The sequence below is a fragment of the Euleptes europaea genome, chromosome 11, assembly GCF_029931775.1.
Source record: "Euleptes europaea isolate rEulEur1 chromosome 11, rEulEur1.hap1, whole genome shotgun sequence".
Classification (NCBI taxonomy): domain Eukaryota; kingdom Metazoa; phylum Chordata; class Lepidosauria; order Squamata; family Sphaerodactylidae; genus Euleptes; species Euleptes europaea.
This window is the reverse complement of record NC_079322.1, coordinates 22,577,731-22,594,404: the sequence shown is the minus strand read 5'-3', so window position 1 is coordinate 22,594,404 and position 16,674 is coordinate 22,577,731. Positions and strand designations below refer to the sequence as shown.

The 16,674-nt window shown below is 45.4% G+C and overlaps 1 protein-coding gene across 1 annotated transcript in view; it reads right to left on the bottom strand.

The window, feature by feature from the left end:
* Positions 1 to 5,781: 5,781 nt before the first annotated feature.
* TBX20 (T-box transcription factor 20) overlaps positions 5,782 to 16,674 on the bottom strand; it is a 45,100-nt gene continuing 34,207 nt past the window's right edge. Inside the window, exons 7-8 of the mRNA XM_056857515.1 lie at positions 9,163 to 9,275; positions 5,782 to 6,193 (exon numbers count right to left, since the gene is read on the bottom strand). Coding sequence (XP_056713493.1) covers positions 5,853 to 6,193; positions 9,163 to 9,275 — 454 coding nt within the window. The 3' untranslated portion in view covers positions 5,782 to 5,852. The remainder of the gene's footprint in view (positions 6,194 to 9,162; positions 9,276 to 16,674) is intronic.

Here is a 16,674-nt window from a genome sequence, read left to right as displayed (position 1 = left end):
TGTTTGGTTACCCCCTTTAATTGATTTCTTATTGGATGGATTGCGTGAACTGGACCGTCTTGAGCTTTGGGAAGAGGGGATCAATCTGGGAAGGGACTGTGGCTTAGTGGTAGTGCATCTGCTTGGCATGCAGAAGGTCCCAGGTTCAACCCCCAGTCTCTCCAGTTAAAGGGACTAGGCAAGTAGGTGATGTGAAAGACCTGTGCCTGAGACCCTGGAGAGCGGCTGCCAGTCTGAGTAGACAATACTGACTTTGATGGACCAAGGGTCTGATTCAGTATAAGGCAGCTTCATGTGTTCATGTGATAAATCAATCACATACACTGCAGATCTCCCAGAATTACAACTGATCACCAGAATGCAGAGATCAGTTCCCCTGTAGAAAACAACTACTTTGGAGGGTGGCCTCTATGGCATTGTTACCTGCTGAAATCCTGCCCCTCCCCTAAACCCCCCTTCCTATGCTCCACCCCCAAATCTGCAGGAATTTCCCAACCGGGACTTGGCAACCCTAGGAGCAGCGGAACTTGTTCTTCTAGTCCCAAGCCCGGATTTCAGTCTGGATCACAGTGCAGGAGGAGAAGGTACTAAATCTTCCCCTCCCCACACCATTTTTCCAACCCAAAACAGACCCAGGAGGTGCTATTTGCCCCATTGGGGGCTGCATTGTACACGCCCCTCCCCCATGCCCACGGTCCTGATATAACTAGGCCCACAAGTGCCTGAAAAACAAGTTCCTTGCTTCTATTGTGTATCATCAAAGTCAGAACACCAGCCCTACACATTACAAAGTGTAACAATGTCTAGTTCGGGCCTTAGTATGTTCTTTCAAAGGGCTTATTGAGCCTTGACGTAAACCATTGGAGGCCCCGTCTGTGTGATGCTGCTGGGGTTCATCAAATGGTTTCTTAAGCTCCCAAAAACCTAAAGCGATTCAATAAATACAAATTATATTTAAAAATCCCAGTATTTTAATGAAAGGAAAGGAATATCCACACATCTGCACTTATGTACAACTTTGTGATATATCATTTTAAGCTGTCTACAAATTACATTTAGTGCTTCAATGTCACATCATGTTGATAACTATCTTTCTGGCAGAAATAAATATATTGCACTTAAAAAGAAACATTTCTTTTTTTTCTTTGTCAGACATTGCTTTCTAATTTATGTAGTCGACATCTGTTGTATCTAACGTTCTGCCCCTGCCTCACCCAGTCACACACACAGAACCACATGGTGAATGTGCTCACGCAATCAACTTTAAAACAGTTTAACACCGCAAACAGCAGACCTGTAATACATTCCAATAAAGAGGCTATATCCAGTTTTCATTTTCCCTATTTTTTTTAAAGATAGATGACTGATATTGCTAACGATATGGTAAGAAACGAAATGCATATTTTAGGTGTGCCAGAGCTAAAGTACAGGAATCTATCTTTGTTGCCCAAAATCCTTTATAAAGAACACACTTATTTTGAATGGAAAAGGGGGGGGGGAAACCCTGACAAACTCTGCCTTTTCAAAACCAGACATTGGAACTACTGAAAGTTTAGCATTGCTACAAATAAATTTTATTCCCATTAGATGGGAGATACTGGAACAAATGACAAGAGGAAAAACAAAGACAAATCAGACTTTACAATAAAAGCTCATTGCCGTAATGAAAATGAAGCTGTTTCTCAAGATGCCCTAGACTGGTGGTCTTCAACATGGAACACTCTGTGTCTCTGAAGAGAAGCCCCAGCTTATACGGAGTTCCACGTATGCACAGGAGCCTCATAAAGAATTGCAGACTTTGTTTTGAATAATGGTATCAGTGCAAACTAGATGTTTGGCACTCTAAAACCTTTGACCACTCAGTCACTGCTACGGTTCCTAACTAGGGTTGCCAACCTCCAGGTGGTTAGCAAAAAACAGTAGCACTGTAGCTGAACACAGGCAACCGGTTAAAGACCTATTTCACATCCAAGTTTCTTCACTCACCATTGTGCTTGCATATAATCCATAAACTGTGTTCAGCACTGAAGCATGTATGACAGTGCAGAGTCCGATGTGTAATGTCACATCATCAATTGCAGGTGCACATGATCCAAGGACGGGCTCCCTGCGGGTCTCATGGATCATATGCAAGCATAACTTGGATGTGAAATAGGTCTTTAACTGGTTGCCTGTCTTCAGCCACAGTGCTACCATATTTTGCTATCTTCCTATATTTAGCACGAGGTCTTTCTTTCTTGATAACCTTCAGGTGGTGGCTGGAGATCTCCTGCTATTACAACTGATCTCCATGTAACAGATCAGTTCCCCTGGAGAAAATGGCTGCTTTGGCAATTGGACTATGGCACTGAAGTCCTTCCCCTCTCCAAGCCCCGCCCTCCTCAGGCTCCACTCCCTAAACCTCCAGGTATTTCCCAACCTGGAGTTGGCAACCCAATTCCTAACCCATGGATTCCCCAATGATCTGGGGAACATGGCCATACTGGTCTCATTTAATGGCCAAAGTTTACACACCAGTGGCTTTCTCCACAGTTAGACCAACCACTTAGTCAATTTTTCAACAGCTACTGCACAATGACTGGCAATGGGATTCCAGACTCCCTTACCTTTGTCTAGATCATGCATAGGATTCACCTCTTCTACCACATCATTAAAATAAGGATCTACTAGTAGAATAGCCCAGGATAGCCTGATCTTGTCAGATCTCAGAAGCTAAGTAGGGTCAGCCCTGGTTCGTATTTGGGCAAGAGACCACCAAGGAAACCCAGAGTTGCAACACAGAGGCAGGCAATGTCAAACCACCGCTGAACATCTCTTGTCTTGAAAACTGCACAGGGTTGCCATAAGTTGGTTGTGACTTGACGACAAAAAAAAAAATGTAGAAGAGCTCTATTCAAGATCCTGCAGAGCTGCTGCCAATCAGAGTAGATAATATTGACCTTGATAGACCAACTGTTTGGCTCAATATCAGGCAGCTTCACAAGTTCAAGAGGGTTTGGAGATGGAACATAAGCTAATAACTTGTTCAGCAATGAGAGTCAATTCGGGTTCATAACTAATGTTCATATATTATTTGCATGGAATGAACTACTTCCCTGATTCTGAATGCAGTTACTTGACCTTCAGTCCCATCAAATTTCATTGAATTACTTCCACATAAGTGTGCCTAAAATCACAGTCAAGATTTGCCGTTCATTTTGAAAAACATGCAAGATACCAAACTAGAACTGGTGAACCAGTTATACAATATTCTTATTCTGGAATGGTGTCCCTCCAATATGACATGACCTCAACCTTTTGAATTAATCTTTATAATAAATTCAAAATCATGGGATCTGAATACCGAGTGTATCAGGACTTTAAACACTTGATTTTTCAAACCACTACTAGATGTGCCAGTGCTGAGGGAGCCATTCAGCTCAGACCTGGCTGGAAGCACAAGCACATGAACACATTTAGCTGCTTTATACTGAATCAGAACCTTGGTCCATCAAAGTCAGTATTGTCTACTCAGACTGGCAGAAGGTCCCAGGTTCAATCCTTGGCATCTCCAGTTAAAGGGACTAGGCAAGTAGGTGATGTGAAAGACCACTGCCTGAGACCCCGGAGAGCCGCTTCCGATCTGAGTAGACAATACTGCCTTTGATGGACCAAGGGTCTGATGGAAGAGTTGCAGTGTCTAGTGTGCAAAGGAGCTGAGAAGAAGACCCACCAGGGGGCGGGCAAGTGGTCAGCTAGCCACTTGCCTGCCCCCTGGTGGATCTTCTTCTCAGTTCTTTTGTGCACTAGACATTGCAACTCTTCCAACAGGGTCAGATTCAGTATAAGGCAGCTTCAGATGTTCATGTGTTAGTTTTTAAATTATCCAGAGTAATTCTCACTACAAAACCTATTATTGCTTGTGTGTTGAATTTGCACCACTCTGCAAATAATCATAACCAAGGAAAGCCTCTTTAACCCTTACATTTTGCGTACTGCATTATACAAGGAAGAAGCCCATAAGGATAAAAGAACATATGCCCGAATTTTTCAGTTTTCCCTCATTTTTTTTTTTACGCCAGTTAGGACTCCTTCGTACATTCCCAGAGTAATATGGCTGTGTCCATTCTCTATGACTGGATCCCATGATGCTCCTTTAATATTTGATGACTGGATCACATGAAGTTTGGATCACACGGAAACCACCCTATGCACATATACACTCTGGTTTGTTGACCACAGTGTGGTTAGTACCCACACTATCCTAGCATGGATCTGGACTACCATAGCTTCCTATCACAGCATTCAGCCATGTATTGCAGGATCATATGGATCAGGCCTGAGCTGAAGAGGGAAATTTTGCCCAGGCAGAATTTCTAACAAGATGACCCCATACTACCATTCACTCTTAGCAACTACAGGATAATGTCATTGAAGAGAATGAGGATGAGAGGTATTTTACAGATGCCGCAGACTGACGACAAACAACCAGCGAAGATGTCCCAAATCCTTCTGAGGGATCTAACAGAAGGCAGAACAATGCATGACTGCCATGTTTTGCCCTCCATAGTCTCTACCGATATTAATAACAAAACAAAACAAATACGTCAATCTATGTGAACCGATGGTATTGTGACACAGCGTAATAAATATTCAATTAAATGCTATAGGGCATGGCATGAAGATCCTTCATATTCCCATTTCAAATCAACAGATCTTTAGGAACAAATACTGTCCTGTAGTTCCAACAGACAAGAAGTATAAATTATTTCCTTCCAGGATACATGAAAAGAATATTTCTCAACTGAATGTAAGATTTCCTTATGCAGTTTTCAACAGCTAGCCTGATTTTGCGAACATAAAGGAAGAAAAAGATGAATGGGAAAATTCTGCCTTGTGGTCAGATATAGAAGAAATTACAGCCCTTTTCAGATGTTCTAAGAGCGCACAATGTGCAGGCTCAGGGAGAGAGGGAAGCAGAATTGTGGCAGTAAGCTCCGCCCCTGCCTGATGCACAAAGATTGGAATGTGCGCACAAGGACTGAGTATGTGTGGCTCTTTAAATTCTCCTTCCTTTTGGGTTCTCCATCTTTTCAGGGTTTCTAATCACATGGATAAAGCACTGTGCACATACACTGTTATGCTCATAGGCTGGGGAAGAGTTTACCATCTTGCTGCACGTACGTTCATTGTATGTACCTTGAACATCTGAAAAGAACTAATGACTAGGCATAATCCCATAGGATCATCTTCTGTGCAAAACCCCACTGAAGTGAAAAAGATTTGCACTTCATCCCTGCAGAACTCCCATTCCTTTCCCACAGGGCTTGTTATAGAAGAATTCCAGTGGATTCTGCCCTGTGCTCTTAATGCACTAGGGTGGGTATTTTAAAATATCTTTTAAAAAGGGCGGGGAGGATGGAGGATGGCATTTCCCTTCTGTTTCTTTCCTAGTGAACCTGATGCTGAAATAGCCTATGCATGCTCAAAGCAAGAAATATTTTATTTTCCATTATTCATAGAGAGCAATAAAGTCCTATACACAATATTGCTTCTTTTTGCCCCCTGTCAGGAGGGGAAGTCTATACACAATACGACTATACAACTGCCGCATGAACACGCCTCTTACCTAGCAGTTATAATGCACCATTAGACCATTCTTGCAGCATTTGGAGTCCCTTTGGCTGCATCAGACATAGACTTCTGAGCCACTCCAACCTGCACTCTTCCCTTGACCCCTCAGAGGAGGAATCTAAACCCTAAATGTTTTAGGCAAACGGGTTTTCTCCCCCTTGGTGTTTCTCCACGGGCCTTTTGAAGAGGTCCATCATTATTTTCAGGCCCAGCCTCAGCTCCTGGCCTTTTTAGGTCAGTCATACAAAAGGTGTCATCACGGCAGAGGAGTGACGTAGTCCCTGGATCGCTGCATAAGGCCCCTGCTGAAAGTAATGGTGGTATCTGGGCATGTGAAAAGATGGAAATGTTGGACCGCTTCCTTGCATGGAGCTGGCAAGGGCCGAGGGGGTGAGAGGCATTCCCAGGCGGCCGTACGGAGGCAGGGACCCTTGGATCGGATGGGGAATCGGCGTGGCCAAGGACGCTGTACCGGTACCCAGAGCGCTCAAGGACTGTGGATGTTGGAATCCGGGAAAACTCGAGGACGACGAGACCCAGGAACTGAGAGACAAGTTATCAGATGAGGTGAATGCTGATCCTGCAAGCAAAAGAGGCGAGGGCAGTTTAATTGTATGAGCAACTAAATCCAGATCGCTCATCAGCATGAAGTGATACTGCTATCATTGCAACACTTAATAAACCTAGAGGACAAACGAAGTGGTCTGGCTGGATGCACAGCAGATAGAGGTGATCTTGGTCAAGTGGGGTTGCCAACCTCCAGGTACTAGCTGGGGATCTCCTGCTATTACAACTGATCTCCAGCTGATAAAGATCAGTTCACCTGAAGAAAATGGCCACCTTGGCAATTGGACTCTATGGCATTGAAGTCCCTCCCCTCCCCAAGCCCCACCCACCTCAGGCTCTGCCCCCCCAAATCTCCCGCAACCCTACTTATCAGCAGGTCAGAGAGAAATGTCAGTTATGAGCAGCCCCCAGGGGACTGGGCCAAGGTCTCTTCTGAGCAATGCGGTCAGGGTCAGGGCAAATGGTGTGGCCAGCATCCATTTGGGTGGCAATTTAGAAGACCAGTCCCACATTGCAGAGATTCACAAATCGCCAAATCTCAGTTATTTGGAAGCAAACAGCCCAATCCCATGTAAAGGTATTCCAGTCTTTAGCCAGTTTCGATGGATTGAGACTGGAGTAACTTTGCATAGGATTGAACTGAATTTCTCCTTGGTTGGACCAAAGTTTTAGAGCTGCTTCCAAATTTAGTGTTGTTGTTTTTTCTATTTGCAGTTTTAAGTGGTTAAAAAAAAATTAAAGGAAGGTGATAGCAGCCAAAGTGGTGAGACTTTATGACTTGCAAAAGTCAGGTGTGAGTCTCATATGCAGATCTAGCAGACAGCTGCTGGAAGTCTGTATATTTCATGTTCAATTGTAGAACTGATCATTCTGATCTTTGGCTATTCCGCTCCCCGTAAAACCCTTTTTTGCTTTTTCAGAATACTGATTTAATTCATCTACAATGTTTTCAAGACAGTATGCAGGAAAAAAAGCTCAGCAATCAGATCACAACTGATAAAACCAGCAATAAATAATAAAACAGAAGCAACTACAACATTTAAAATAGCAGAATGCAGGCAGCAGGGTTTAAATAAAGCTAAACTGGGCAATAAAATGCAAGCAATGAAACCAAGGGTACCCAAGTGTAAATAGCTACAGACATATAAGAACGCCTAAAGCTGAACAGTGACAAGTTTGGGAAATTCCTGGTGATTTGGGGGTAGCGTCTGGGACTGGCAGAGGTCAGGAAGGGGAGGGAGCTCCAGAGGAATATGACACCATAGAGTCTGTCCTCCGAAGCTGCCATTTCCTCCAAGAGAACTGATCGCTGTAATCTGGAGATCAGTTATAATTCTGGGAGAACTTCAGGCACTCCCTTGAGGTTAGTAACCCTATGCCAGGCATATGGAGTTGGGGGGGGGGGTCCACAAAACAAAATTCCATCACACACACAAACCCCTGCCCTCTTGGTCATCTGCCTCATTTCAGTCAATAGGGGCATATGCAGTGAGGGCCTCTGAGGATCAACTTGGGGAACAGAAGAAGAAGAGGTGGTTTTTATACTCCTCTTTTCTCTACCTTTAAGGAGTAGGGTTGCCAACCTTCAAGTACTAGCTGGAGATCTCCTGCTATTACAACTGACCTCCAGCAGATAGAGATAAGTTCCCCTAGAGAAAATGGCTGCTTTGGCAATTGGACTCTATGGCATTGAAGTCCCTCCCCAAACCTCACCCTCCTCAGGCTCCGCCCCCAAAAACCTCCCATCAGTTGTGAAAAGGGACCTGGCAACCCTATTTAAGGAGTCTCAAAGCAGCTTACAATTGCCTTCCCTTTCCCTCCCCACAACAGACACCTTGTGAGGTAGGTGGGGCTGAGAGAGTTCAGAGAGAACTGTGGCTAGCCCAAGGACACCCAGCAGGCTTCATGTGGAGGAGTTAGGGATGCTCTGGGTTGGGAAATAACTGGAGATTTTTGGGGCAGAGCCTGAGAAAGGTGGTGTTTGGGGAGGGGCTTCAATACCATAGAGTCTAATTTCTAAAGTGGCCATTTTCACTATCGGCTGGAGATCAGTGGTAATAGCAGGAGATCTCCAGCTAATACCTGGAGGTTGGCAACCCTAGGAGGAGTGGGGAAATCAAACCTGGTTCTCCATATTAAGTCTGCTGCTCATGTGGAGGAGTGGGGAATCAAACCCAGTTCTCCAGACTAGACTCCACCGCTTTTAACCACTATGCCACACTGGGGAAAGCATGTACAGAAGCAGCACATGGATTCTGTAATGAAGACCTCTATGTCTGAGTCTTCTAGGTGCTGATGTACTCTGATGATTTCATCAGTGCACATCAGCACTTGCAGGCTTTTGCATGGCACACAGCTCCCAAGGAATTAATGGGGTGAGGGGAGGACATGTCTTGCTCACATTACTGGAGCAGCTGCTGTTTGGATGCTTCTCCTGGCACCAAACTGGTGAGGGTGCAGAGATCAGGAGATGGTGGTGGCAGCCTACTGAAGAAAAAGGCTAGGGTTGCCAACTGCCAGATGGGCCCTGGAGATCGCCCAGAATTTCAACTGATCTCCAGATGACAGCGACTAGTTCCTCTGGAGAACATGGCTCCTTTGGAAGGTAGAGTCAACAGCATTATACCCGCTGAGGTCCCTCCCCGCTAAACCCCACCCTTCCCAGGCTCCACCCCCAAATCTCCAGGAATTTCCCAACCTGAAGCTGGCAATCCTAAACTAGGACCCTGTTTAAGAGGGGGTGCACTGGGGAAAAGGGAGAGATTCTTGCTGGGATTAGTGGATTCCCTCAACCAAAATGGCTTCCTCCATAGCCTCGCCTCCTCGCTCAAGGGCCGTTTGCTCAAGCCGGGAGTGAGGGTGGCTTTCTCCATAGCCTCGCCTCCTTGCTTCCTCCATAGCCTCGCCTCCTTGCTCAAGGGCCGTTTGCTCAAGCCGGGAGTGAGGGTGGCCTGTTGGGTGCGGAAGCATCGTGGCTCTTACCTCTGCTTTGTGTTGCTTGGTTCTCATCTCCAAGAACGTCTTCATCTCCCCCATAGGTTCTGATGGGGGATCTTGCGTAGGAATGCTTCTGAATAAGGCTCTCCACGCTTTCTCTGCAAAAGGTAACAGGCTACAATCATTAATGGCCTTAAAGACAACTATATACTGAGAGTGTCGCTTCAGCTAATTGTTATGTTGCTAGTATTAAATGGTAGAAGGTGCTTGAACCCTCATGAACTGGTTAATTTCAGATACCGTGAGGAGAAAGTCAATAGATAATCCAAGTTAAAGATGCTAAAATGGGAGGGACAGTGAAATAGCAAGGAAAGATTTATAGCATCCGGGGGGGGGGCACCTTAGGATCCTTTAAGAAGGTCATATAATGTATTAAAATAGAGTTACATATGCATGGTTTACTTTTCACTTTGAACTACTTGGACACATTATCAAGGCAACAGACAGCAGGCCATATATCAGCTTCATATGAGGCTTAATGAGGGCAGTATGATATGCCCTGTGGCATTCTTACAGCTTTTCTTTGGCTTTTTGCCTATATCCTGACAGTAGGGCTGTTGAAAAAAAATTCGGGAAAGTTCGGCTTTGACAAAATTTGGCCCTTTTAAATTCGGGCTATGCCGAAGTCCGAACTCCCCCGCTTCGGATCCCCGAAATTCGGGCGAGATCCGGAGTTTGGGGGAAAATTCGCCCCCCCCCGAGGGCCTTCACGGGGCTTCCCTGGAAGCCGCATGAAGGCGTGGGGGGGGCAGAGGGGTTTAAAGACCCCCCGCCCCTCTTCCCGGGAGTCCCGGGAAGGCGGGCGGTGGGTTGTCAAGCCCCTCTGCGCTGTCTGTGCAGGCAGCACAGAGGGGTTTAAAGACCCCCCCTCTTCCCAGGCGTCCCTGGAAGGCAGGCGGTGGGTTGTCAAGCCCCTCTGCGCTGTCTGCGCAGGCAGCACAGAGGGGTTTAAAGACCCCCCTCCTCTTCCCGGGAGTCCCAGGAAGGCGGGCGGTGGTCAAGCCCCTCTGCGCTGTCTGCGCAGGCAGCACAGAGGGGTTTAAAGACCCCCCTCCTCTTCCCGGGAGTCTCGAATCTGCCGAATTTTTTTGCCGAACCCCCAAAGTCGGCGAATTCGGCTCCCCCGTTTCCCGCCTTTTTTGAGTTCGGTTCGTCCTGAACCGAAAAACAGCCGAATTGGGGGAAATTTGGCTGTTTTTCAGTTCGGGACGAACCGAATCGACAGCCCTACCTGACAGTGTGATATTTAAAATATTGTATTTGATTGGGGCAAATTAGGGTTGCCAACCTTCAGGTGGTGGTTGGAGATCTCTTGCTATTACAGCTGAGACTGGGGCTGAGAGAGCTGTGACTAGCCCAAGGACACTCAGCTGGCTTCATGAGTAGGAGTGGGGAAACAAATCCACAACTGTAGCTATCAGGAAGCAAGAGCAAGCTGGAGCTGTTCAGAGATTTAACCTATTTGTGAACAAAACCATGTTAGCTAACAGGAGCCCCCAAAGACCAATCTGGCATGATGCTCTTCCAAACCAGCTGCTTGTTCTTGTGCTCATAAACAACCCAGTTAGTTGTAGTTGTGGATACCTGGCGTTTGGCAGAAGACTCCTCTGAACTTGCCTGGTGAATGATGAGTACTCAGGGTTGCTAAAAATGTGTAGCATTTCAGCAATACAGTATTTTTTTTAATAGAAGAAGAAGAGTTGGTTTTTATATGCCGACTTTCTCTACCACTTAAGGAAGAATCAAACCAGCTTACAATCCCCTCCCCACAACAGACACCTTGTGGGGTAGGTGGGGATGAGAGAGTGTGACTAGCCCAAGGTCACCCAGCTGGCTTCATGTGCAGGAGTAGGGAAACAAATCCAGTTCACCAGATTAGCCTCTGCCACTCATGTGAAGGAGTTGGGAGTCAAACCCGGTTCTCCAGGTCAGAGTCCACTGCTCCAAACCACCACTCTTAACCACTACACCATGCTAGCTCTCTTAAAAGGGGGAGAGGGGGAACAGGGTTGCCAAATAGTATAATAAATCTTCACAATGGTGCATTCTCTCTCTCTTTTACTAAGGCAGTTATATTTGTATCGTCCTTGGACTATCGCTGTTACGATTACTTATGTGAGTCTCTTGTAAAAGAAAATCTACGTAAGAGGGTGAAGAGCAGGGGGAGAGAATCTTATCGAAGTAATTTACTTGCAGGGACTGGAAGTGGACAGAAAGCAATGGCAGTGGCTACCGAGAGGAGGATATAATTAAATTATTGCCTTTTAAGTGATTGAAGACTGTGGCCGTCCCCGAGTTATCTCTCAGCAGATCTCACAAGGGAAAGGGGGGGAATACTGCATTGGTTCTGTTATGGATTCGATGCCTTCTCCTCTTGTTTCAAGCAATAGAAGAAATACCAATATATATTATTTTTGAAAAAGAAAAGGACAGCGTGAGCAGCCCAGAATGAAAAATTAAAATAATATAAGTTTAGGGTTTTTAGAACCTTGAAGGCAAACATCTTGTAACCAGCCTGAACAATTCTGGGCAGGGAAGGCGGTGGACAGAGGACAACGTTTGTGTTGGTTTTCAGTTGTTATTTATATCCTGCCTTCTTCTTAAATAAGAACTTAGATTGATGTAAGAACATTTGGGCATTTAATGCACTGCTCTGCAACTAGTATTATGGGAAGGCCACTGTGAAGATGGATTGTTGACAGGGATAAAAGAAACTGGGGGTACTTTCAAACATGCCAAATAATGCACTTTCAATCCACGTTCAATGCACTTTGCAGCTGGATTTTACTGTGTGAAACGACAAAATCCACTTGCAAACGATTGTTAAAGTGGGTTGAAAGTGCATTATTCAGCACTTGCGAAAGTGCCCTGGGATCACAACCGTGAGGGCCTTGGGAAGGGCAGGGGGGAAATGCAATCTGTTGGGTCCTGCTTTCCTCAAATGGAAAGAGCAAGATGTTTTCAGAGGACGTTTCCACTTCTTTGCTCTCTCCTTTGTACCAACCACCCAGCAGCACCCTTAAAACAAGCAGGAAGGTGTGTCCATAGGGTTGTCAGGTACCCAGCAGTGGTGGGCAAACCCCCGTCAATTCAATCCTCTGCCCGTCGACCAGCTGAGGGTTGGCAGGCAAACGTTCACACGCGTAAACACCGCGGACCATCACTTCCGCTTTACAACCGGAAGTGCCACCTCGCGAGGGGCCTTATACCACGCAAACTCTTAGTTTGAGTGGTAAAGGGCTGCTTGCGAGGTGGCACTTCCGGGTGTAAACACATTGCAAGGGGCCTTTTTACCACTTCCGGTTGTAAGCTCTGCCCCAGAAGCCTCCCACCGGAGGAGAGGGGGGACCTGGCAACCCTATGCGTCCAGCAGAATGGCCCAAGCTCCTCAGTGGTATCTCTGCTTGAACTTTCCTTGAATCCATGTCTCCCCTCTTGGTGAATTTGCCTTTTCCCCATTCTGGTTTCCAATCCAGATGATACAACTTATCCTGTCCCTGACATATGCTCCACAACAGTTCATAGTCAATTTCCTGCGTAATGTTCACAGTATCATTTTGCCACTGGCAGCTGGCAATCTCCCATTCCCACCCTGAATAATTTGAGAAGCAGGAGAAAAAATTGGGAAATGGCGTCAATGGTAATGCTCTAGGAAATTGCCCTAATCTCTATGTTTAGGGTTGACAACCTCCAGGTACTAGATGAAGATCTCTCACTATGGCACTGAAGTCTTTCCCCTCCCCAAACCCCACCCTCCTCAGGCTTCACCCCAAAAACCTCCAGGTATTTCCCAACCCAGAGCTGGCAACCCTATCTATGTTGTTTACCCAGAAAGCACATCACCTGGAAATGACATCAGTTCCTCCTGAAACTCCACCTCCCAAGGCACCAATCCAAAAGTCTCCCAGCATTTACTGCCGCTGGGCTGAAAACCCTAATTTCTATCCATTTGTATCTAAATGGCATAATGCAATTTTGAAGAAGTAATGTAGATTGGGGGGTATCTATTTGTGGTTCCCTTGGAATTCAGCAAAAACTGTGCACTATACAGAGCGGTCTTTAACCTTTCCAGACCCAGGACCCAAAAATGTCAGTATGGGACCCAATGGGCTGCAAAACACAGTACAGAAACATAGAACATAAAATCATAGAAAACATAGAACATAGAACACATAGAATCATAGAACACTAGAATCACACGACAGGAAGAGGAACAGCCAGACTTATGACCTCATCTTGGTAGAAGAGGCTCTATGCTGCAGGCATGCATGGAGCATTGGAGGACTGATGGAGGGATGAAGGAACCAGGCCAAGCAAATCAGCTTTTCAACAGGGTGTAACAGGATTAAATCCAGCCCCCCATCCCAAGCAATTGGTTGGAACCTATAAACTTGGATTTACAGTTGTAAGGACCAGTTACAAAGAGACAGCCTCATCTTCAATATTTTTCTATAAAGAGATGCAGACAATTTTATAAATTACCAGCAGACAGATCAATATATTTCCTATTACAATTCAACTCCATAAAAATACTTCAGTGGCAATTTGAGACAGAAATTCAATTTGGGGTGTTCTTATACAGCACAAATGCGCATTTTTCAAAAATAATACGTATTGAGCTGGTCGTTTTGTGAATAATTATACAATTCCAGTTTAATCTCCGAAAGCTTTGGATTCATTTATAACCAGATACTCATTACCCCTAACACTTAATCCCATTTTTCCTCAAATGATAAACTTTGCCAGCAACATCCATTAAAAACGATCCTGTAGGATTGTCACAAACGCTTTACATTTTTCGTCTAGATACAGGAAGAAGATATAGCCTCCGATGCAGAGCTAAATTTGGGATAACAGAACCCGTGCCCTCCCTGAAGTCCAGATCTAAAAGTAATAGATTTTTTAAAGCACACACCCCTAATTGCCTGCCTTGGATATACTCATATCAAAAGGTGGGATATAAATATTAAACACACCTCAAGAAGACAATGCACAGAAGCTGTTAAAAGATTTATAGAAGAGCTATGATAAATATTAAACAGCAAAAACTTTCCAAACTGAATCCAAAAACAACACCCTGACTAGAAGGCAACTGAAATAAAAATGGTTTTTCCCGGTGCTGAAATGATGCTGAGGATGGTGTCTGGTGGACCTCCCACGAAAGACCATTCCATAATCATGGTGCCACAACCAAGAAGGGACTGTCCACCTCCATATAGTTGGCTGGGGTTCCTGAAACAAGGCCTCTGATGAAGAGATGTGTGTATGACTGTACGTATGTCGCCTCAGTGCCTTGCTAGTTCAACCTCTTTTCTACTGGACCAGGGTTAGGGTTACCAACTTCCAGGTACTACCTGGAGATCTCCTGCTATTTCAACTGATCTCCAGCCGATAGAGGTCAGTTCCCCTGGAGAAAATGGCCACTCAGGCAATTGGACTCTATGGCACTATAGACTCTATTGGACTCTAAGTCCCTCCCCTCCCCAAACCCCACCCTCATCAGGCTCCACCCCCAAACCCCACCCTCCTCAGGCTCCACCCCGAAAACCTCCCGTTGGTGGCAAAGAGGGACCTGGAGATTCAGGCAAGGAGTATATAAAAGGTCTGGCTGTGTGCCAAAGATAGGCCCAGTGATTCCTCTTGTTCCTGTCTTGCAGCACTACAAGTTATAGCTCATGCCACAGGCTGGCTACTAATCTATCCATCATTTGTTCTTGTTTCTTTTTAAGTTAAAAATAAGTAATTTTAAAATTAATACTCTGTGGGGGAAAGTAATAAATCTGACTAAAGCAATATGCTTATCTGTTCAGTGCATCACAAGGAAAACTGCCTAACTGGATAGAGAGTAGATGGACTGGGAGTTAAACAATCGGCAAGACTTCTTTTATTTTGAATCTCAAGGAGCTTGTTTCACAAAGGTGCTTCTTAGCAGCACCTTTGGAAGAATGCCCAGGTCCCAAAAAACTTCAGAAATGAGTCCCCTCCACAGATTCTGAAGGCACAAAAACAAATTTGCTCAGGGCTTCAATGCAGGGAAAAAAGAACGGACAACTAACAGGACACAGATTCAAAAGATGAACTGAAGCAGAAAACAAGACCAACAACCCCTCAACTACAAGAGAAAGGACGTTTTCTCTCACTCACTCACACTCAACATCTCTGCAACATAAAAGCCTGTGGTGTAATCCCATGCAGCAGCAGTGTCTGTCTAGGAGTAGGGAAAACCCAGGGCCAGATCCCCACTTTGGCATGACATTTACTGGGGGGACATAGGCCAGTGCCTCTTTCTCAGCCTAACCTGCCCCCCAGTGTTGTTGTTTCTCCCTTATGTTGTTGGAAAAGCTGACTCCTGTGATCATGACCCCTCATGGGCTGTTTCCGTCGCCATCACCCCCAACTACTTTGGGGCTTTTTTTCATTATGCATATTTTATCTTACCTTTAGAAGTTGCCTCGCTCTCCCTTCACATTTTCCCCACATTTTCTGGATGCTGTTTTAGCCCGAGTTTAAAGTCTGCCTCAATCCCAAATCATAGAATTGGAAGGGACCACCATCTCCCTGTACAATGCAGGAAATTTCAAACTATCTCTCCCCCCACACCCCCAGTGACCCATACTCCATGCTCAGAAGATGGCCAAGATGCCCTCCCTCTCATGTTCTGCCTAAGGTCATAGAATCAGCATTGCTGACGGATGGCCATCTAGCCTCTTCTTAAAAACCTCCAGGGAAGGAGAGCTTACCACCTCCAGAGAAAGCCTGTCCGAAAACTGGTCCTGTGCACACTTGTCAATTTCGGATTTTTCTCCCCACGCCCATTTTTGCTTCTCCCTCCCACTTGTCTTTCCCCCTCATCCAACCCCTCCCCTTGAAGCCATCTTTTTTCTTTTGTGAGTGCAGGGCTAGCAAGAGAAAGCTGGAATATGAGGCTGCTTATTTGGTCAATTTCACAGTGAGTATTGGTCAGTGTCAGAGTGTAGGACTACCAAAAGGATACTGAAATAATCACAAACAACCTATACAGCTGCTTATTTGGTCAGTTTCACAGCGAGTGTGTCAGTTTCAGACCTCAGCTGGATGGAACAGAGCTGGGCTGATTTGCCACCCTCCCCTTATATGAGTTCTCTTTAGGATAGGCATGAAAGCCTTTTTTTTTTTTTTTTGCGAGTGCAGGACTAGCAATATAATGCTGGAATAATTACAAACAACTTATGCAGCTGCTTATTTCTTCAGTCTCCATTTAACATCCTCCCCCAGACAGGGGACTACTCGGCTACTAGGCTCAGTTAAAATGAAAGAATCCCACTGCAGGACTGGTGATGTATTAAAAAAAAAAACTACAGCCAATTACAAAGCAGTATTTGCTGGGGAGGTCTCACACATAAGTCCCTTTTTCCCACCTGCAATCTATCATGAGATTGATCTATCGCTAGAGCACATGCATGATGAAAAAAGGGGGTGGCAAGCCATGTAACAACAACATTGGTGACCACACACCCC